Source organism: Peromyscus eremicus, chromosome 11, assembly GCF_949786415.1.
Source record: "Peromyscus eremicus chromosome 11, PerEre_H2_v1, whole genome shotgun sequence".
In the NCBI taxonomy this organism is placed as follows: domain Eukaryota; kingdom Metazoa; phylum Chordata; class Mammalia; order Rodentia; family Cricetidae; genus Peromyscus; species Peromyscus eremicus.
Window position 1 is genome coordinate 27,064,365 of NC_081427.1, and position 22,604 is coordinate 27,086,968.

Sequence of the window (22,604 nt, forward strand, 5' to 3'; positions counted from 1 at the left end):
AATGTTGTTTCTTAACTTGCTTTCTTCTTTCTATGCCATTCTGGCTGTGGTGGTGGGTCTTCCTACCACCACTTACCTAATTTAGAAAGTCCCTGCCACAGATGTCCATAGGTTTGTCACCAAAGCGAGTCTACATCTTCTCAAGTTGACGATCAGTGTAAACTGTCAGAGGCATCCAGTTAGAAATTCTGTTTTCTTAACGGTATCACCTTGGATGATTCCTAGTCGAGTTTCCCAACTCTGAAGAGAACTGTTAGTCTTTTTAAATTTCACTGGCCTCTTACAAGAATACATTTATATGCCTGTCACATGTGGTTCCAGGGTTTAATGGCATGCTATAGCCTGAAAATTGACCTGCATGTACTTGCCCCTGAGCAAGCAAATACATTTACACTTTCTGAACCTCAACATAGGCTAAACATCTCTATTCCCAAAGTCCCCAGTTCCACATATTCCACAGCCTAAAACTTGTATTTCATATACATGGCCAAAATGTATAAACTACAAGGTCTTTTATTAAAAAAAAAAAATACACAAATGAACTTCAAATGTAGCCTTGGGTCCTAGTCCCCGGGTACTTTATTATGCAACTGGTCCCAAATCCCCATATTTTAAAATGGGGAATACTGCCATTGGTTTGGTTTGGTTTGGTTTGGTTTGGTTTGGTTTTTTTAGATTTGCTTTATGTATGAAGATGTTTTGCCTGAATATATGTATGTGCACCACACATATGTGTGCCGAGTGCCTGCAGAGGTCAGAGGGCATCAAGTCCCAGAAACTGGATTGTGCTCTTAACCTCAACCATCTCTCCAGCCCCAATAATTTTATTTTTTAACAATTACATTTAAATTTTTTTATATTTATTATTATTGGGGGTGCAGCATGCATGAAGTTAGAGGGCATATTGAGCAAATCAGTCTCTCTTTCCTACACGTGGGTGTGGGGGATCGTACTCAGGGCTTCAGCAAGAGCAGCCCTCGCCCTTAACTGCTGAGCTGTTTCTCCAGCCCCTGTATACTTTGATCTGAACACACGTAGTGTGTACACTCTCTTCCATTACCAGGCAGAGCTGGTGATAGGTAATGGAGCAAGCAACCCGAATAGCTGGACTGCTAGAGAAAAGCTGGAGTTGGTGAAATTGCACAAGACGTATGATTAAGTGTAAGGGTGGCCCTCAGGGGCATAGAATATCCCAGCAGATGGAAGTGTAGCCCAGCAGGACATGTCATGAGAAAGATGTGGAAAGGGCGAGGTGTTGCGAACCTGGTGTTCGGAACTGGAGTTACAGTCTGAGTATTTCTCCTAGGATGGGAGCATACCGCTGCTTCTTGCAGTCCAAAATGGCCACAGTGAGGTCTGCCAGTTTCTCTTGGATCATGGAGCAGATGTCAATTCCAGGGACAAAAATGGAAGGTACCGAATGTTAGGGCTGAAGACATAACTTCATTGATACCCATTATTTTTTAATGTTATAAAGTGGTTTTCTTTTTTAACTTTCTACCTTCCTGATAACTGAGAATCTGTTTTGACTAATAAGAAAAAAAAAAAAAATTCTTCAGCCCTCCATGGGCAGAATTGCTGGTTGAATCTGCAATGAAACTAATTAAATATTGAGCTGAATAAGCCATTTCCTGTGATTTTTTTTTCATTCTGAACAAAACAAAAGTAAATATATTGAATGTATTTAAAAATAATTTTAACCTGGGCGATGGTGGCGCATGCCTTTAATCCCAGCAACTCGGGAGGCAGAGGCAGGCCAATGTCTGAGTTTGCAGCCAGCCTGGACTACATAGTGAATTCCAGGACAGCCAGGGCTACATAGGGAACCCCTGTCTCCAAAAAAAAAAAAGTAATAACAATAATTTTAAAGCCGGGTGTGATGGCACATTCCTTTAATCTTAGCACTCGGGTGGCAGAGGCAGGAGAATCACTGAGTTCAAGGCCATCCTGGTCTACAGAGCAAATTTCAGAACAACCAAGGCTATACAGAGAAACCCTGTCTTAAAACAACAACATCCACAGTAAAGTAATAATTTTAATAATGTATGTTCTTTAAAATATTAGAGGTGAAAAAATCCAGCCTCTAAAATAAGCTTGGTATTCATGCCAATCACAGGAAATTCTGTCACTATATACCAAATGTGGAAGACTGTCTATGCTGTTTGGATAGCTAGGGTTTAACGTTTTGATTTAGTCCAAAGTTTTGAAAATACTACTTTATGTCATCTTTGACAGTTTTCCACTTAGTTCCCCAGAGGGTTGAAGGTTTAACTGCATTTAGTTCCCTTCCCCTTGTTTTCAAGACCAGCGCATCTCGGGAAAGCCTTCTCACCCTTGGCTATGATTAAACTCAGGTCTTTCTTCTCTAGGACTGCTCTCATGCTGGCTTGTGAGACTGGTAGCCCTCATATTGTGGAGGCCTTAATTAAGAAGGGTGCAGACCTGAGCCTTATCGATTCCCTTGGACACAACGCCTTACATTATTCCAAACTCTCAGAAAATGCAGGAATTCAAAGCCTTCTCTTATCAAAAATCTCTCAGGATGCTGGTATGTAAAAGAAAACAGCCAATGTTGTTTTAGATTTATCCAGTCCTTTTCCCCAAAAGGATAAAGGAATTTGGGCAATATGATATGTTTTATTATTCTTTTAAATACATGCTTGAAGGAAAACAAAGTGTTAAATGTTGTATGTGTGTGTGTGTGTGTCCGTGTGTCCATCCACCCAAACTTGGTAAAGGATATGAGTCATTATGGTTTATAACTTATAGTCTTTTTTTTTTCTTTCACTTTTTCTCTTTAGATTTAAAGACCCCAACCAAACCGAAGCAGGTATTTATCTTGGGGACAAAGTGCTATATATATTTTTTTAATTTTTGCTTGTGGCAATATAAAAATGTTGAGAATAAATGCTGTAGTTCCTTAGAGCAGTGAGTAAAAATCGGGTTGAAAATTCTTAAGGAAAGACTGATAATTTTGAGTGAATGATTCATTGTTATATGGTGGCAGATATTTTAACAATTTCATTATATTGCTTCAAAAATATGTACTTTATACTTACTGCATTTTTTTAATGAAGTGCAATAATGAATGTGTGAAAATGTTCGATGTGGTTAAATCTTGAAACTAAGTGAAAATATTTTAAATATATCCTATGTGTGTGTGTATACATATGTATACACACACCCATACATATACACACACACACACATATTCATGAAATTGTTAAGGCATTTGTGAAAAATAAGATTTAGCCTTTTAATTTTAATTGCAGTTTGTTTTTTTTTTAAACTGTCATTGGTGTTATACAGAGCAGTGATAGAGACATTTTCTTATTGGGAGTTTTTCCTAAAAGCATGTGGGCTCTCTGTGTATATCTGGCTGTTCTGTGTATTTATACACTGAGGTTTTGAAGTCATTAGAAAGCCGATATTTAATACTGGGTTTATTATGTGCTAACTGTTGCTTATCAAGAAACTCTGCATATGAGGCTCTCCTTTCTCCTCATTCCTTCAAAACGGGGCGGTGGGGGGAAGGGAAGCAGCAGCCCATAGAGGTGCGGAGCACCCTGCATTAAGAGGGAAAGCTGATTGTGAATGCATTCTGGGTTCTGAATGATGATTGATAGGCATGTCTTCATCCTTTCCCGTTTCCACACACTACCTTAATTCAGTTTTGTCTTTTTTTTTTTTTTTTGTAATCTTCTTGCCATGACAGCATGGGTTGCAGGAAGAAAACTTAGCGCATGCATGTTACTGGTGGTCCTATGGGCAGTGTGTTTCAGAACTTGATGAAGTTAGGAATGCGTAACTGTCAGGTTGTTCTCGTGTGCCCGCTGCAGCTACTTGCTCAGACTTTACTAACATAACTAACCCACCTCCATTCTTTGGACTGTGATAACTTTCAGCATGATCAAGTCTCTAAAATAAGCTCAGAAAGAAGTGGAACTCCAAAAAAACGCAAAGCTCCACCACCTCCTATCAGTCCTACCCAGGTAAAAAGCGAAAGCGAACGAACCATAAACAAAGCCAAAAGCCATCGTTCTATGTCTAGGTCTAAAGGGATGTTGTAATACTGGCCCCTACGCACACATTCTAAATCTTCCTTAGTAGTTGTCCTGTCCAACTATGGGGCTGGGTATGTAGCGTAATGATAGAGCACCCATGTGTGAATCCCTTGGTTGGAACTCCAAAAGAACACACATGCACGTGCACAAGTGCATACACACACACACACACACACACACACACACACACACACACACACTCAGTTATTAGCTGCAATATTGTAGGTTTTGTCTGTGTCTCAAGGAAATTTCTCAAAATTTAGGACAGTGTTTGCTTAAGATAACCTCGGAGTGTCGTTAGTTCATATTAACAGCTTGAGTAGAGTGTAGAGGGGATGGCCAGCTAGTGAGGACATAGATGGTAATGGATTTTAGTTAGTTTCTTAAGATGTTATTTGCCTTTTTTACTACATTTATACATGGCTAATATTAAAAATTTTTTGTTTCTGAGTACATAGTAGCAAGACCAAAAAATATGAAATATCCAATAGAAACAGGATAGGTTTTATTGCTAAGACAAGCATAAGGATATAAAAAAAAGATAAAATAGTGGGGAGGACTGTGGAATCTGGTAAACACTTGTAAATGTGTTAGCATATTCATTAGTAGTGTTCTCAGTCCACAGTAGAGTTACATAGATTTTAAGAGCTAATGAAGCTAATATAGTAGCATTACTTAGTTGTACCCTGACAGCTTTCAGAAATACCTGAAGCCACTGGACTGCTTTGAGGAGTTTGCTCCTGAATTAAATGAAACTATGCATACCTACTGTTAGATTTAACCATAGGGATTGAACCATGGATGTTCAGCACCATGGAAGACACGGCTTTGAAGATCCATCCCTTATTAGTGGTTTTCTCTTTCTTTTTTAGTTGAGTGATGTGTCTTCCCCAAGATCAATAACTTCTACACCACTTTCGGGAAAGGAATCAGTATTTTTTGCCGAAGCACCCTTCAAGGTATTCCCTTTTTGTGGTCAATTTTCTTACTGTATGTATGTATGTATGTATGATACCTGATGGCCTTGCTGTAATTTATATAATACTGGGCAAAACAGATTACGTTTTTGAATCAATGTTTCATGACATTTCACCACGTAGAGCCCCTTGATTATTTTTTTTCTGGCATGGACAACATAATAGGATAAAAAAAAATAAGTCACATTTACTAATAATTTTCAAATAAGAGAAAGATAAAGTTCATGTAAAATCTTTAGCTCAGAGAAGCAGAGATTGGAATGATGGGTCTTAGGGTTGAAAAGACTGAGGAATTTGGGAAGATGTTGAGGAGGGGGGGGAATTTAAGAGCTCTGTTAAATAGTACAGTGACTAGACTTCACAATGTGTTTTATTCTTTAAAATCGCTGAGGGCTAAGGAGATGTCTCGGTGGATGAAATACTTGCTGAGTGAAGAGCTGAGGTCAGATTCCCAGAACGCACATTAAGCCGGGTGCAGTGGCATGGGTCGGTTATCCTAGCATTCTCGGGGTGAGATGGGGGATGGAGACAGGAGAATCCCCCTGGAGCAAAGGAAAAATAACAAGAGACCCTGTTGCAAGCAAAGAGAGAGACAAGATGAACACCCAAGTCTGTCCTCTGATGGCCATACTCACCCCATGGTACACGTGCTTCACATTCTCTCTCTCTCTCTCTCTCTCTCTCTCTCTCTCTCTCTCTCTCTCTCACACACACACACACACACACACACACACACACACACACACACACACACAGAGTATTAACACATGTATGTGGACACAAAAACAATAATTATTGAGAGAAAGTTTTCGGTATTTTTACCCCCAAAACTTAATACAGGAGGCGATGTTAACTGGCATGGCTTAGCCATTCTTCACCATATAAATCAAGACATCACTGTGTACCTAATAAATACATGCAATGCATATAAATTTAAAAATGTTTTTAAAGTTTAAAAATTTTAATTTAATCCTTGCGCCATGTACATGCAGTGCCCTCGGAGGCCTGAAGAGGACATTGGATCCCCTGGAACTGGAGTTCCAGACAGTTGTGATACAACCTGTGGGTGCTGGAAATTGAACCCAGGTCCTCTGGTAGAACAGCAGCTGCCCTTAACCACTGAATTATCACTCCAGCCAAAAGTAAAACTCTTAAAAACTGAAGGTGATATAAATTACCTACTTCTAGTTGGTAGCACTCATCTCATTTATTCCAAAATACTGGGTATTTATAAAATGACAATAATGTTTTTTCAAAATTCTGTACATGAAATACAGTATCCTGTATTCTATACTAAGATAGAAAAAAAAAAACAAAAAACAAAAAACAAAAAAAAAAAAACACCAAATGTGGTGGTGTATACACCTGAAGTCCCAAGTTAAGGAGGCAGAGGCACAAAGATCAAAAGTTCAATGCCAACCCAGTAAATAGAACGTTCACGCCTAGCCTGAGCTTTGTAAAGTCAGGAACAGTGCATTCCCGCCAGTGATGCCATTGTAACTTTGAAGAGTGAAACAGAATCTAATTTCTAAAAAATGCAAGACAAAGCAAGACTTTTAAAAATGGCAACTGCTGCTGGGCGGTGGTGGCGCACGCCTTTAATCCCAGCACTCGGGAGGCAGAGCCAGGCGGATCTCTGTGAGTTCGAGGCCAGCCTGGGCTACCGAGTGAGTTCCAGGAAAGGCGCAAAGCTACACAGAGAAACCCTGTCTCGAAAAACCAAAAAAAAAAAAAAAAGGCAACTGCTTAGGATGGCTGAAGCCTCAGAAGACTGAGGGTGGTTGAGCATGTGTTACAGCAGAACTAGACCTGTCATTTTCTACAGGTGGGATTGTAAAACGTTAGATCCTTTGTATGCTTGACAATTTTGTTACAAGTTAATTGTGTGCCTACTATATGATCCAGCCCTGTGTTTACCCAAGCAAAGACAATATATGTCTACACCAAGTCATATACTTCAATGTCACCGCTTTATTCATCCTGTCCCTAAGCTGAAAACATTGTAAATGTCGTCAGTAATTGCATGGATAAAGGTGATAATCTGTATGAGAGAACATCACTCGATGATAACTGGAAGGAATGAGCTGCATGCCGTGTAAACAGCACCAATAATAGAAAATCATCATGATGAATAGAAAAAGCCAGCCACAAAGATATCCTTACTGAATGGCATCCCATTATAGCAACTTTAGAAAATGAAAAAAGGAGAGTCCTGGCTGCCTGGGAATGGAGCAGGCTGAGACTGGATGGGACAGGGAAACATTGGGGATGACTGACAGAAATGTGTGATTGTCAGAGTACCTCTATCTGTGGATGTGTTACAGTCTCGTGAAGTTGTCAGCTACCATTGGAAGCGGTTTACAGTGTGTACCTTAGAAAGCTGAAGAACATAAGTATAGTTTTTGTCTGAAGGACAGGACAACCTATCTTTTCTAAAGATAAGCCACTCCGTTAACATGGAGCAAAGTCCCTTGCTGGGAAAGGACCTCTCCTATCCGCATCTGTAGCTCATCTGGATGAAACAGGGTGATTTCTGGCAAGTTACTGAATGTTTGAAATGAGAGTCTGTTTAAAGTTCTAAGAAGTTTTGTAGGGTATTGATAGATTTTCAGGGACAAACAAAACCTTAAGGGAATTAACTCTCAACCCAAGACCATGAAAATGTTTATTCCCTTACAAAGTTACCTTTGTCTTTCCTGACAGCTCTTATTTATTATCACATCTTTAAAAAATAAAAGATTAATAGCAGAAAATTTAACAAATTACAAATAAAAAAACTCATTCTATTTAATATACTGTAGTCATTGTATGACCCAGATAAATACTACTTCTGTTTAACTTTTATTATGAAAGTAAACTTTGCTATCTCAGGTCTTAGGACATGGTCCAGAAATGAACTGCTGTGGGAGTCTGCCGGAGTCCAGCTCTGACCTGTCGAAGGGTTCTTGAGTGGAGGAGAGAGGAATGAGGAAATGATAGACAGATAGAAGGCGACAACAAGAAAGAGACACAGGATAACTTCTGGAGGGCCCTGGGTCAATACCCAGTCTCCTCAAGATTTAGTCTAATGTGCTTTTTATACACTACCCAGGGGAGCGGCAAAAGACCTCCCTCTTTCAAAATCAAAGCACAACATACAGCCAAGTGTAGACCCTTCAGAACACCTGGTAACCACGTCCATGGCCAAATCATCTCATTATGCAGCCCAGCTGGGTAAACCAAGCTCCGATAGATTCTCTGTCCTTGAGTAAGGTCTTACTAGGGAGCGTCTCTGGGACCCCACAAACTGCTACATAAGTTGTAATTTAAAATGTAACTAGATAAAGTTTCTGAAAAACATTCTGAAAGTTGCTGATATTTTCAAAATTATACTCTGCAGTTACTGATATTTTCAAATTTATTCTTTTATAAGTAATTGTGTATGTTATTCGCGTATATTTTAACTGTTTTTCTGTGAGATTTTCTACCCATTTTATTAGTAGAGTAGCACAAGCTCTTCTCGCTTCAACTCAAGGAGGAAAGGTGGCTTGATTCTTACGTGTAATGAGCACATTGAGGGGAACTCCTTAAACGTCATTTTGTGTTTCTACACACAGGCTGAGATCAGTTCTATACAAGAAAACAAGGACAGACTGAGCGACAGCACCACAGGTAAGGACAGGCAAACTGGTTTTCCTTCCTTTGACCACCTTTAGTTTCTCACGTGTTTCCACAAAGAGAGCAGAGGCCAGTCACACACTCTGTGTAAGGTTGTGAGAACCGGCCCGTGCCCAGCCCAGGACCACCAGCAATGCATAGGCTATGCTCTCTATACTGAAAAGGGCCTTAATTTACATGTTAAAGAATTAAGTTTGGATGTAAAAAAAATGAATTTGTCACTATCAATTTTATTTTATTAGTATTTTCTCCAATTATGAATAGTGTTAGCAGAGTAGGGACAGTGCCAAGAGGACTCACAATTTCCTGTCACCTTGCTGTGGTAGACACGTTCCAGGACCATTGGTAGCACCTCCCATAAAAAGTACGGCAGCTATTAGACCTGCTTCGATCTTAATATTTAGTGTGTTATAAATTATCTTCAGATTACTGTGGTCCGTGTATGTATCTTACACATTTACACTGTTTTGAGATGCAGTCCATGAGTTTTAAGCTCTCGGCTCACAGCACCACACTCTGGTGGCATCCAAGCAGCAAGTTACATCACCAGGACAGAAGGGACTGTGCTACTACCACCAGCTGACTTTAACACCATGGGCTGCTCTAAGTGAACCCAGACAAAGAGAGTGCCAGTCAATCCAATACCGTTTCTGTGCCTTCACCAAGACAGGGGTCAATCAGTTGTGTCTTTAAAAAATCTCTCCTGGGACTACAATTCTGAGACTGTTCTGTGCTGTGTAGTAAAACCCTCTCTCAATAAGAAAAAAGAAAAAGATTTTTTCTAAAGGAGATGCAGATATCTAGACTTACTGTGTCTCAAAGAATATATCTTTAGAATTATATTTAAATGATTGTATATGATTTCAAAGGTCCCCTTTGCTCCAACATTCAGTTTCTTAGAATATTGTACATTTCATGTATGGGTAGATTTATAGACTTTAGAAATGAAATTTTCCAATTCCTGGTAGAAATCAATTAATATAACTGAATAAATGTTACATTGGACACTTTTAAAAGCATCTATTTCAGTGGTTCTCAACTTGTGGGTCACAGCCCCTTTGGGAGTTGAATGACCAACAGAAATATCAGATATTTACATTCATAACAGTACAAAAATTACGGCTGTGAGGTAGTAATGAAAATGATTTTTTGGTTGGGGTCACCACACCATAAGGAACTGTATATTAAAAATTGGCAGCATTGGGAAGGTTGAAAACTGCTGATCTATGTGTCATAGAAGTAATTTAAATTTCGGTTGCTTAGAATTGTTCTTATGCTCTCATTCTGTTAATTCATCTCCCAAGAAAATGGACACTCACCAGACTTCCTGTCAAGGGGATTCAAACTGTCACATACTCCTCAGACATCAGAACAGTGCCTTAGCAAACACAAGCTTTTCTGTGAAGAAACATCAGTGTCTCCCTTGTCTCAGTGAGCACTCAGTAGTCTTCCTTGAGTGAGCACCCAGTAGTCTCCCTTGTGTGAGTGAGCACTCAGTAGTCTTCCTTGTCCGAGTGAGCACTCAGTGTCTCCCTTGTCTCAGTGAGCACTCAGTAGTCTCCCTTGTCTGAGTGAGCACTCAGTAGTCTTCCTTGTCTGAGTGAGCACTCAGTGCCTTCCTTGTCTCAGTGAGCACTCAGTAGTCTTCCTTGTCTGAGTGAGCACTCAGTAGTCTTCCTTGTCTCAGTGAGCACTCAGTAGTTTCCCTTGTCTGAGTGAGCACTCAGTAGTCTTCCTTGTCTCAGTGAGCACTCTGCTCTGTAATCCTTTAAATTTTTTGGTGTAAAAACCAGTACATTTAAAAATTGAGATTTACCAACAATGGTAAATTTGGTGGGATTCAGAAGAGATCATTTCATGCTAGATTGGTCAGTGAATCCTTCCTAGGAGAAGCTTGACATGTGTCCCGAAGGATGCATGCGTGGACCTTTGTCGATGAACGTGAGAGATCAAATGTGTGTTGAGAGTATCTACAGAACACGGGAGAAACCTCGAGTCTGAGGAACAGTGGCAGTCTAGGAAAGGTTTGTAAGTCGTAAACCTGAAAAAGCAGATTTGGGACAGACAGAGAGGTTCTGACCCACCTATGGATAGCTTTCGGAGTGAGAATAATTTAAACACTTGATCCAAAGAAATGACCCATCCTCTGTATGCTTGGAGGGCTGTTCTGGTGTCCCCACACAGGCCCCATTTTATTGGGGGGCAGGGGCAGAGACTTGTTGGGGAGTCACCTGCAGAGTTTCCAAGCAAGGCGATAAAGCCTGAATTATCGGTGTAAGAAGTAAACCAGATACCGAGAGACCTGAAAGGATTCACAGCTGGGACATGGGAGGCACAGAGAGGGGTGAAAAACCCTGGAGATACGGTCCTTGGAGCAAGTGCAAAGTGTCCAAAGCTGCCAGTTAGTTCCTAGTGGTCCGTAGTGGTGCGCTTGCGATTCCACAGCACAGAAACGCTAGCACCTCAAAGCTGCCATCCCTCTGCCCAGCTGGGCAGGGGTTAGAGGAAAAACACTTTCATGTTTAACATATTGCTTTGCATTCCCTTTCTTTTTTCCCCAGGTGCTGACAGCTTATTGGATGTAAGCTCTGAAGCTGACCAACAAGATCTTCTTGCCCTATTGCAAGCAAAAGTCGCTTCCCTTACCTTACACAATAAGGAGTTACAAGATAAATTACAGGTTGGTAAATATATCACCGATACAGGCTATTCTGTCAAGTATTGGTGTGTTCAGGGCTAGTCAAGTATATTTTGTTTTAAATAGCCACATAAGTTTCTTCTTTTCCTATATACTTAGCTTTAAAACCCTTAATGGTTTCAGATTATTTAACAGTGTTCACTAATTCACTATTTCTGGAAATTGCTAAGTTATGTATAATTGTGTATAGTTTAATAAGTGTAGGGATAAATATAAAATTTAAATATAGACTAGTTATATGTATATGATATACACAGAATGTTATATGGTAGTTTTTAATTTATAAATTTTATATTTCCATTTTGATATATATTAAATCTTGCTTTCTTGTTGTTTGACTGTTTCACATGTTAATATAGTTGGTCACTTTCACCCTGCTGTTCCTCTCCCACCCCCTCCCTCTCCTGCTGAAACCCTCCTTCCAACCGAACCTCCCTCCTGCTTTGGTGTCTTCTGTGTGTGACCCACGGATCTTAACTATAGTTTCTGCTGAAGCTTGGGTAGAAGGTTATTTACTGGACCAAGAGCAACTTACCAGTGGTTATACCACCGAAGGGAAAAATGGTACCCCCTCCGAGGCCCAGCAATCCTTAACAGCCAGTAGTCCCTTGGGAAGGGGCGGGGCCTCATGGGCCCTCTCCACCCATGATGATGGTGAAGGGCCCAACCTCGTGCGGGTCGTGTGCAGATAATCAGAGCTGCATTGAATTCCTACTTGCGGTGGCTATTTCCTGTCCAGAAGACATCTTTTTGCTACATTTTTCCCCATCTGGCTCAAGTTCATTCTCTGCTCCTTCCATGATGTCCCCCGAGCTTTAGAAGGAGGTGCTACAGATGTCCACTTTGGGATGAGCAGTTCATCCACCATCACGTACTCCTACTGAAAAGTGGGCCTCAAATCCAATTAGAAACGTCATACCCATGTTGCTCTTGGCAACACATCTTTCCTGACAAGTCATTATTGTACTCACAGAGTTCACCAATGGGTAAGATTGTTGATGACTTTTCTTCCCCCATCCGCGTACATAGCACCTTCTGGCTGTGAAGGTAGCCAGTAGGGAGGAAACTTCCACCTCCTTGGTTTCTCCATATCCTGTAACCAAAGTATTTTTGGCAACTGAGTCTTACTATCAAGGGCAGGGGCCGTGTCAATAACCTGTTTTGCTTTGGGGGCCTTAGGGCTTCGCTCACCAAGAACTCATAGGGAGATACCCCACACAGAACTCATAGGGAGATACCCCACACAGAACTCATAGGGAGATACCCCACACAGAGCTCATAGGGAGATACCCCACACAGAGCTCATAGGGAGATACCCCACACAGAGCTCATAGGGAGATAGCCCACACAGAGCTCATAGGGAGATACCCCACACAGAGCTCATAGGGAGATACCCCACACAGAACTCATAGGGAGATAGATACCCCACACAGAACTCATAGGGAGATACCCCACACAGAACTCATAGGGAGATACCCCACACAGAGCTCATAGGGAGATACCCCACACAGAACTCATAGGGAGATAGATACCCCACACAGAACTCATAGGGAGATAGATACCCCACACAGCTGGCTCTGGGATTGTTCTCTAATAACTCATTGCTTCTAACAGGATCGCTAGCCATTCCTGGAGGGTACCTGTATTCAAACTCCTTTATTTTTCAGATTATAATTTTTAATAAGCTTATAAAATAAATAAAAGGTTTCCACGTGACTTTTTCATGTCTCCTGAGTTTTGGTTACGCATCCCTCCTTTCTCCTGCTCCTCCCTACCTCCTTGTTTTAGACTTTTACGCACTGAAATTTTATGCTTAAAATTTTTAATGTATATAATAGTAGCCATTGGTTTAGTAAAATTGATCTCTAATCTTCTTAAGAACCTGATGAAAAATAACTATGCAGTGCCTTGGGCAATTGAAATGATATGAGAAACAAAGGAAAAATTTGAATTGGAGGTTTTACAGATGAAACAGTTCCAGTGTTTTAAAAATACAGAAATGATCTAATGGAACACAGAATAAGATGCCCTGTAAGTCTGACTCTGGTGCCCCATACCATGGGTCTTCGTGATCCTGGAGAACACATGGAAAATGATGGCACTGCTCTTCCAGCCCTAAACTTCAGGTTTCCCCTCATATCCCAGGTGTGTGCACACCTGGCCACTCCTTAGTGTTGCATTCCTTGTTTCTTTCCCAGGCCAGATCACCTGAGAAGGCCGAAGCAGACCTAAGCCTTGACTCTTTCCATTCCACTCAGACTGACCTGGCCCCATCCCTGGACAAGTCGAGTGAAGCCCCTTCCTCGGACGCCAAATCATCTCCATCTGTAGAACGTCCTGTGGGGACATCCACTGTGGACAGCGATGTCAGAATCCAGCAGCTACAAGACACTTTGCTAGACTTGCAGAAGAAACTGGAGAGTTCTGAAGCAGAGAAGAAACAGCTACAGGCCGAACTCCAGTCCCAGAGGACAGACCTGATGTGCTTGAACAGCACAGAGATTTCAGAGAATGGCTCTGACCTCAGTCAGAAACTCAAAGAGACCCAGAGCAAGTATGAGGAGGCCATGAAAGAAGTCCTCAGTGCTCAGAAGCAGATGAAACTGGGTCTCCTCTCCCACGAGAGTGCAGATGGCTGTTCGCATCTCCGAGAGGCGAGGGTCGCCAGTGTTGACGTGGACACACTGAAGCAGGACCTGCAGAATGCATTGGAAGAGAGTGAAAGGAATAAAGAGAGAGTGAGGGAGTTAGAAACAAAGCTTGTGGAGAAGGAGAAGGCTGGGGCTACTAAGCCACCTGCAGCAGAAGAATGTGAGGAGATGAAAAGCTCATACTGCTCTGTCATTGAGAATATGAATAAGGAGAAGGCCTTTTTGTTTGAGAAATACCAGCAGGCCCAAGAAGAAATCATGAAACTAAAAGACACACTGAAAAGTCAGATGCCGCCGGAAGCCCCTGATGACGCTGGGGATATGAAAGAGGCCATGAACAGGATGATAGATGAACTCAATAAACAGGTGAGCGAACTGTCACAGCTGTACAAAGAAGCCCAGGCAGAGCTGGAGGATTATAGGAAGAGGAAATCTCTAGAGGATGCAGCTGAATATATTCACAAAGCCGAACACGAGAGGCTGATGCACGTGACAAACGTGTCCAGGGCGAAAGCTGAAGAAGCACTGTCCGAAATGAAGTCCCAGTATTCCAGAGTACTGAACGAGCTGACTCAGCTCAAGCAACTCGTAGACGCTCACAAGGAGAACTCGGTGTCCATCACCGAACATCTGCAGGTGATAACCACGCTGCGGACCACGGCCAAGGAGATGGAAGAGAAAGTAAGCCACCTCAAGGAGCACCTTGCGAGCAAGGAAGCAGAAGTCACAAAGCTGGAGAAGCAACTCCTGGAAGAGAAAGCTGCTATGACTGATGCCATGGTCCCCAAGTCTTCCTATGAAAAGCTCCAGGCATCCTTAGAGAATGAAGTAAACGCGTTAGCGACGAAATTAAAGGATTCAGTGAAAGAGAAAGAGAAAGCCCATTCAGAGGTCGCCCAGGTCCGAAGTGAGGTCTCTCAGGTGAAAAGGGAAAAGGAAAACATCCAGACTCTCTTGAAATCCAAAGAGCAGGAAATAACTGAGCTTCTGCAGAAACTGCAGCGAGCTCAGGAAGATCTTGAAGGGATGAAAAGATGCTCCGAGACCTCTTCAAAGCTGGAGGAGGATAAAGACGAAAAGGTTCGTGAATGTCCCTTGCTCTTGGGTTTCTGGCACTAAGTCCTAATAAGGCCCTTCAGATTTTCCTCAGCTAAACCTTTATGGAATTGGTTGCTGACAACTTGTGTGAATACTCAGAGGCTCTGTGCCTGTCTGTCGCAGTCACCAAAAGTCCCAGCACTTGTAGGATTATAAGTTGAAGGCTACCCTGAGCTGTATAGTAAACAAAAAGTATTTGGGGTATTTTTAAAAAGACTAATCTAAAACCCCAACAGTGCAGGTGCACTCACACACACCGCACACACAAATTAGAAATAAATAATTAACACACGTTACTAGTGTCTTAGGGTTGCTGTTGCTGTGATTTTTCTTGAAATGCCCTACCGGCTTGCCTGGTCTTATGGAGGTGTTTTCTTAACTGAGGCTCCCTCCTCTTTGATGACTCTAGCTTGTGTCAAGTTGACCTAGACCTAGCCAGCACAGCTAGTATTAGGGATCCAGGACAAGTGTGACCTGTCTCCACGTATAGAGTGACAAGTGAGGGGAGCCAGCAATTTAGAGATGATTCTGGGTGTGGCACGGAGGATGGAAGGGATCGAAAAGAAGGGAGTTCAGGATCGTTCTGTACCTGAATTCTCTCTGCACCCCCACTCCCTTATGCTCTGAATGGTGTTGGAACCCTGTTCGTTTTTCACCTGGGGACTGGTGCGGGGACAAGAGAAGTTGTTTTCACTGTAAAGCAGGATGTCCAGAGGTGGTACTTGGACTGACTGTCCATCTCGGTGGAAGATGATGGCCACGCTGACAGTGGGTGAGACACACAAAGACCTTTAAGAAGCAGTCTAGCAGTTAAGCCTCTGAGTACTTGACTTTGAGCTGACATTCTCTGTGTCACAAGACAAATGTGACAGATCTGTGTTTGATCAAATAATGTGTTTAATTTTTACTGCACCCCTTCTAAAGTAAGAAAAGAACATTGACATCGTAGCTTTTCTTAAAAGCCACATGCACTTAAAACACAATAGGCCTTATCTGAATGGTACAAAAGCCAAGGTCTTCACTGGTTTGTCTGAATGTGTTATGCTTTATTTTACGGATTTCCTTTAAGAAATAAAAAAAAAAAAGGAATTGGACCAGAGATTCAAAGAAATGACTAATGTGGGAGGCCTAGAAATATCCAGAATGTTGCTTCTGTAGACGGATTACTAGCCTACTGACTGAATTTGTCTTTCTCACCAGATAAGTGAGATGTCGAAGGAAGTCGTGAAGCTGAAGGAGGCCCTCAACAGCCTCTCACAGCTCTCCTACTCCACAAGCTCATCCAAGAGGCAGACCCAGCAGCTGGAAGTGCTCCAGCAGCAGGTCAAACAGCTGCAGAACCAGCTGACTGTGAGTGGCCTTCTGTTCTCGGCCTGCGGTGGGCTGGAGGGGGAGCAAGTTGCCTGCCAACGTAGCTGGCCATGACAGGAAGGTGCTCCAGTGAGTAATGGATTCAGGACTCGTTGGTGAGAGCGAGTGAGGAAAACGCTGGGAGACGCTCTAGCCGCCGTCGTTACAATGCGATGGGTAGATGGGTCTATCACTGCGCGGGGAAAATCACGACAGCGAGAGGATGCTCACAGTCCCTCGTCCGCTACTCTGTCACTCTCCTCTTCCTGGGATGGTCACTCCTCAGCTGTGGCAGGGCTGAGAGCATCTTGTTCTTAGGGGGTCGGGATCAGGTAGTTGTGTGTCTACATAGTTCAAGTTGCTTCTTGCTTTTTCTGCTTGTTTTACTACCCAGGAAGGCCCACTCGATTTTTGTTTCCCTTGGCTATTCCAACAAACTCCAAACTTGTTTTTTTGACACAGTAGTTCTAGAGATCAGAACGCTGAAAATCAGTTGCACTGGACTACCATCAAAGCATGGCAGGGCTGCTCCTTCATGAGACAAACGGAGCCTCCATCTCCTTGGCTGCCAGCTTCTAGATGCCCCCTGCCTTCTAGGGCTCATAATACCTGGCCCACCTTCAGGGTGCATCACCTCATCTTCTGCTTTTATCCTGTTACCTCCTCTTTTCCACCTCTGACTTCCTTGCTACTCTTTTAGGAGACGTGTGATTCCATTTGAAGGCTACTCAGATTATCCGTAATAATCCTCCCTCTCCATCTCTTGAGTCCTTAATGGCATCTGCAAGATCCTTTTGGCCGTTTAAAGACGTGTCATTTAGGTGGCCCTTTGAGCCCTGGCAACAACCTTTCCACAGGAATGGTGCAATGGGATCTGGATTAAAGCGGACTGCTGGTGCAGATAGGTGTCCAGTGGGGCTGAAACGTCAACATCTAGAGGAGTGTGGTGAAAGGGGGGTGCTTTCTGCTAAGATTCAGAGGTGGGAATCACAGAGACAGGACTAGGAGCATGCAAATGAGTAGACACGTTATGAAGCTGATGAGGATGTAAGAGGCTGGGGTGTTAGCTGGATCCTTCACTCGGGTATTAAAGACAACCAAGTGCTGACAGAAATAGGGATGGAAGGGAAGCTTGTGAAGAAGGACGTGGAGCCAGATGTGGTGGCACACACTTGTAATCCTGGCACTCAGGAGGCTCAGGCAAGAGAATCACAGTGAAGTTGAAGCCAGCCTGGGATGCATAGTGAGTCCCAGGCTAGCCTGAGCTACACGGGAAGACTGTCTCAAACCAGCCTTGTGGCATGAACATCAGCTCCTCAGAGTTGGCCCAAGGAAAGCTAGCTCAGATTCTGGCCCTGGTGGTGAGGGGGAAAAGGGTATTAATAAACATTTGTAGGTTTTTAGGTGATCCATATTTTATGGTTTTCATTTTCATAATAAAGAGAAAGGACTCAGCCGGGCGGTGGTGGCACACGCCTTTAATCCCAGCACTCGGGAGGCAGAGCCAGGCGGATCTCTGTGAGTTCGAGGCCAGCCTGGGCTACCAAGTGAGTTCCAGGAAAGGCGCAAAGCTACACAGAGAAACCCTGTCTCGAAAAACCAAAAAAAAAAAAAAAAAAAAGAGAAAGGACTCATTCTCTTAGAACAAGGTGAGTTGGGAGGAACTGTAGTTCTAACTCAACAAGGAGCAGTAAATGTACGAGCAGCGGTGGTGAAGAACATTGAGACAGAGACTGTTCCTTGTTTGTGTTCTTGGTACAGATTACTAAATAGCTGAACTCCTTGGGGGCCACACAGCATTATCTGTATACAGTAACGTCTTTAAAAATGAATAGATTTTATTTTCAACTAAGTGAACAAACATTTCATAATTATAAAGTTGCAAATTAAACAAAAATAACTTAAAATCTCTTAAAACTCTTTTAAAACTCTTAATATGAAGTTTACCCATAACTCAACTCTGAAATAATTTCATTTTGCCTTTCATCTATTTTTTTACAACATTCACTTACAGTGACTATATCTCTCTGTATGTATGTATGTATGTATGTATGTATGTATGTGTGGTTTTTAAATTGGGATTGTAGTAAGTACTTTGCCCACAACTATTCTTCTAGCTTTGACATATCAAGATAACTAGTGACAAGTATTTAGAAACACACGAGCCAGTGAATTAAACAAATCTAGAAGCTTCCTGTGCTAACATACAGAAGCAGATGTGCACCACCTGAGTGACAGCTTTTCATACGTAATATTCTCTTCTTTAAAGATGCCCCCAAGCTCATTAATAATGTCATGTTGTCTCTTCCTAGGAATGTAAGAAACAACACCAGGAGGTCATATCAGTTTACAGAATGCATCTTCTATATGCTGTTCAGGTATGATAACACCAGTGACAGCCCAAAGAAATTGTCAGCCTGGCCAAGCAGTGCCACACACCTGTCATCCAGAGATTTAGAGGTAGACGTAGGAGGACCAAGAGTTCACTGACATCCTCTGCTATATAGTGAGTTTGAGACAAGCCTGGGTTCTAAGCAACCCTGTCTCAAATAAAACTAATAATAAATGGGACAGCAGGTGTTGCCCAGATTGCCACCATTGGACTAGCAGAATGAACTAAAATTAGAGGAGTCTCCTTTTTGAGAAACCTCAAACGCCTTTTGCTTAAGATTTTGTGTCCAGCCTGTGCCTTACCTACTAGTGGTAGATTCATTCATTATTGACAGGGAATATCACTATGAAAGATGTATCTGCTTTTCCCTATCAAGAAGTCCCAGGCTTGCCGGGCGGTGGTGGCGCACGCCTTTAATCCCAGCACTCGGGAGGCAGAGCCAGGCGGATCTCTGTGAGTTCGAGGCCAGCCTGGACTACCAAGTGAGTTCCAGGAAAGGCGCAAAGCTACACAGAGAAACCCTGTCTCGAAAAACCAAAAAAAAAAAAAAAAAAAAAAAAAAAAAAAAAAAAAAAGAAGTCCCAGGCTTTATTTAATAGGGATGCCAATATCTTCAGATGGCCCTCAGCACTGCCTTGCCCTTGTGCTTTTTGGCTAGCTGGGCTCACACAACTAAGACCCCAGTTACCCTTTGCAGAGGATTTTGGTAGACGTAGTCATCCCCCAAAGGAAAACCAGGGAACTCTCTCTGACTCCACTCATCATGGAAATGTGAGAGTTGATAGGGCTGACATTCTTCTGAACACTGAGGGGAGTAAGCAGAAGGCCGAGTCTCAGCCATCTCACTCCCCAGGGGAGAAGGTGCCGTGATGTAGATGAAGTTCTCATGCATATCTTCTGTGTGGATTCTCTAGGGCCAAATGGATGAGGATGTCCAGAGAGTCCTGAAGCAGATACTCACCATGTGTAAAAACCAGTCCCAGAAGAAGTAAAGCGGAGTCCTTGGCGGGACACTGCCCCTGGTGGCCTGTTTTTGTGTTAGACCTGGAGTTGTCGCCGACCACTGCCATTGTTCTTATCCGTGGTGTGCACTGTGACCCAGCATAGCTTCTTTTCCAGAGGTTTCTGGGGACTAGTCCCAGAAGAAGATACCCTCCTCAGAACTGCGTAGGTTCCTCAGACCAGCGGAGGTGAAGGTCCCTGCCATCTCTTCAGCTGTGCCCCAAAGTCTAGTCTACCTTCCTTGGTCCCTGACCATCGGAGTGGCTTCTCTGAGTGATCTGCGGAGGCCTCCGTGCAGTGAATAGTCCTGGCTCTCTGCCTTTGGGCTGTGCCATTCAGCGTGGGGCAGCATTTTTGCCCTCCATTCCCCAAACATGATTTAATTTCTAACCAAATTAGAATAGCGTTAGAAGTGAGTGTTTAAGATCCTTTATCCAGTGGATTTAAAACCTCAAATTCCATCCTTTCCCTCCAGCTGCCTTATGTTTCCTTGCCCTCCTTACAGGTCTCACAGTTTGCTGAGTACTGTTAACTGCAATATAAAGTTTTAATCTAAGGGTGAACTTCCTTAAAGGTTTTGAAGTAAATCAACACACAGCAAATTTTCTATGCAAACTTGCCTCCTGCTCTTATCCGCAAAGCTCAGGAAATCCAAATATTTGTATTTCAACAAAGGACAGTAAACTATGTGTTTACAGCCAAAAGAAATGCCTCATGGTTCTTAACCTCAATTTTTTAAAAGTGTTTTTTTTTCTGTATATTTTTATTGGCTTTCAAAGATGTTTTCATAGCTAAACCCCTAAGTAAGTGAGATTAGATTAGATTAACAATATTTTAGATAACCATGCTTAAGACTTCTTAAAATGTAACTTTTTCCTCAAAAGTTTTCAGCTGTAGCAGAGGGTAGTTATATATTCCAAACTCAATTTGAGCTACCACCAGCACCCCCAGAATTTTCTGTAGTCTACTTCTGAACACAGTAAGTCCTTCTTTTGCCAGTTGAATAACTGGATACACCCAAAACTCTTATCACCCATAAATGATTCCTGGAAGGACTGTTAGTGGCAATCAGTTTCTCCATGTTGAAAAGAAATGTCCGACGTGGTAACATGGTGCATAGCAAAAGTCTTGGGGGGGGGGGGGATATGTCTGTTGACTTTCAGGTTAAAAAAATGTTTGAGTTGCTTGCCGCTTCTCTTATGGCCCTGATCATGAGGGAGGTGAATGGAATACAGAACTTTTAGTACATGACTGAACGTCGAGGCCCAACTCTGACAGGTTCGGTGGACTGCAGGGCTGCCTGGGCTCTGCGGGCGCTTCGCTGAACTACCTGTGTTCATCTGTATTAAGTAAAGACCAATGCCAGCAAAACAAAAGTGGCTTTAGGTTGGTGGCGTTCCTTTTCTTAAGTTGTCCGATTACAGTTAAGCATGTCTCAAAATGCTCCAAAGAAATGAGAAAGAATCTGTCTCAGAACTTAAGAAATTACAGAACCACCTGCCCTCACACCTCCACACAGAAATGCTGCAGAATGTAAAACTTGAGACATTTTGTAGGATGCCTGACAAAGTGTAGCCTTTTTTTTGTTTCAGGATGCATATTTATTACAAGTATTCTGGTTAAATATTGAAAAGATATATGCTGTAGTTTAGCATTTTTATCTTTGTAATTTACAGAAACTATTGGAGAAAATAAACTCGGTTCATTTTGCACCCCTTTTGCTGATGTGTGGTGTGTTTGTGAGCGGATCTGTGGCTTCAGTTGGTTAGTAGCACTTCAGTGTGACGGGTTTCACATCCTGCTCCGTCCTTGGCCAAGGGGAGCTGTCCCCACCATATCACGTAAGAATACATCATCCTGCCCACAGGCCCTTAGGTTCAGCCCGAGCTCTTCCCTTGAGGCCATGTTGGGCATTTTGTGTCACATTTCTTTAATTCAAAAGTACCTGTCATTTGAACTGCAAGCTTTCTGCTTAGAAACCTATACTGGATTTTCCTCTGCTTCTGTCTTCTTTAATTTAAAAAAAAAAAAAAGTTTTTTAAAAAAAGTAAATCCATCTTCCTATTCTCTTAATAAGGATAATTCAATCCTGGGGGGTGGGGAGCTGTCCTGGGGCTCAGGGGGTGGAGGCAGGAAGATCAGGGGTACAAATGAATGCTATCCTGAGTTACATAATGAGAGATTCTGTCTCTAAAAGAAAACAAAAAACCCTCTTGTAGGACCAAGACTTACGTTAAATCATAAAATATCCAATGGGAAATAATTGCATGCACTTGCTTAAGTAGTGGCATTATTTACCATAATTCAACACCACCATTTCGCCCACTCATAGCCGGAGTGTTCCATCTCTCCGTATCTGTTATTAGTGCCTTATATTATACATTGAAACCTGATTTCAAGAGAAGCCTGTGTGTGATACTCAGTTTACTTACTTGAACCTTTAATGTTCCCTGTAGAAATTCTAAACAGTCTTATTCAATAAGAAACACAGAACCAAATACAGAGTTAAAAGCCCAAGAGATCTGAGCACTAGAGAAGAGCCAAGACTACCTTATCTTAACACTCGCTGCCATCCTTCCCTCAGAGAGAGACCTTCCTCCTGTGTGTCTTGCGTTTTATTGCTTTCCTATTCTGCCTTCTCATTGGCTCTAAGCCCAGCCACATGACTTGTCACTGCCTGTCTATACAGATCTCCTGGTCTCTATGGTTGATACT

General features: G+C 42.4%; 1 protein-coding gene across 1 annotated transcript in view; it reads left to right on the forward strand.

Moving 5' to 3' along the window:
• The window catches only part of Rai14 (retinoic acid induced 14), a 148,232-nt gene extending 126,631 nt beyond the window's left edge, over positions 1-21,601 (forward strand). Inside the window, exons 8-18 of the mRNA XM_059276774.1 lie at positions 1,307-1,413; positions 2,370-2,548; positions 2,802-2,830; positions 3,906-3,992; positions 4,937-5,023; positions 8,638-8,692; positions 11,260-11,378; positions 13,595-15,127; positions 16,346-16,495; positions 18,808-18,873; positions 19,802-21,601. Of these exons, the coding sequence (XP_059132757.1) occupies positions 1,307-1,413; positions 2,370-2,548; positions 2,802-2,830; positions 3,906-3,992; positions 4,937-5,023; positions 8,638-8,692; positions 11,260-11,378; positions 13,595-15,127; positions 16,346-16,495; positions 18,808-18,873; positions 19,802-19,879 (2,490 nt within the window). The 3' untranslated portion in view covers positions 19,880-21,601. The remainder of the gene's footprint in view (positions 1-1,306; positions 1,414-2,369; positions 2,549-2,801; positions 2,831-3,905; positions 3,993-4,936; positions 5,024-8,637; positions 8,693-11,259; positions 11,379-13,594; positions 15,128-16,345; positions 16,496-18,807; positions 18,874-19,801) is intronic.
• The last annotated feature ends 1,003 nt before the right edge of the window (positions 21,602-22,604 follow it).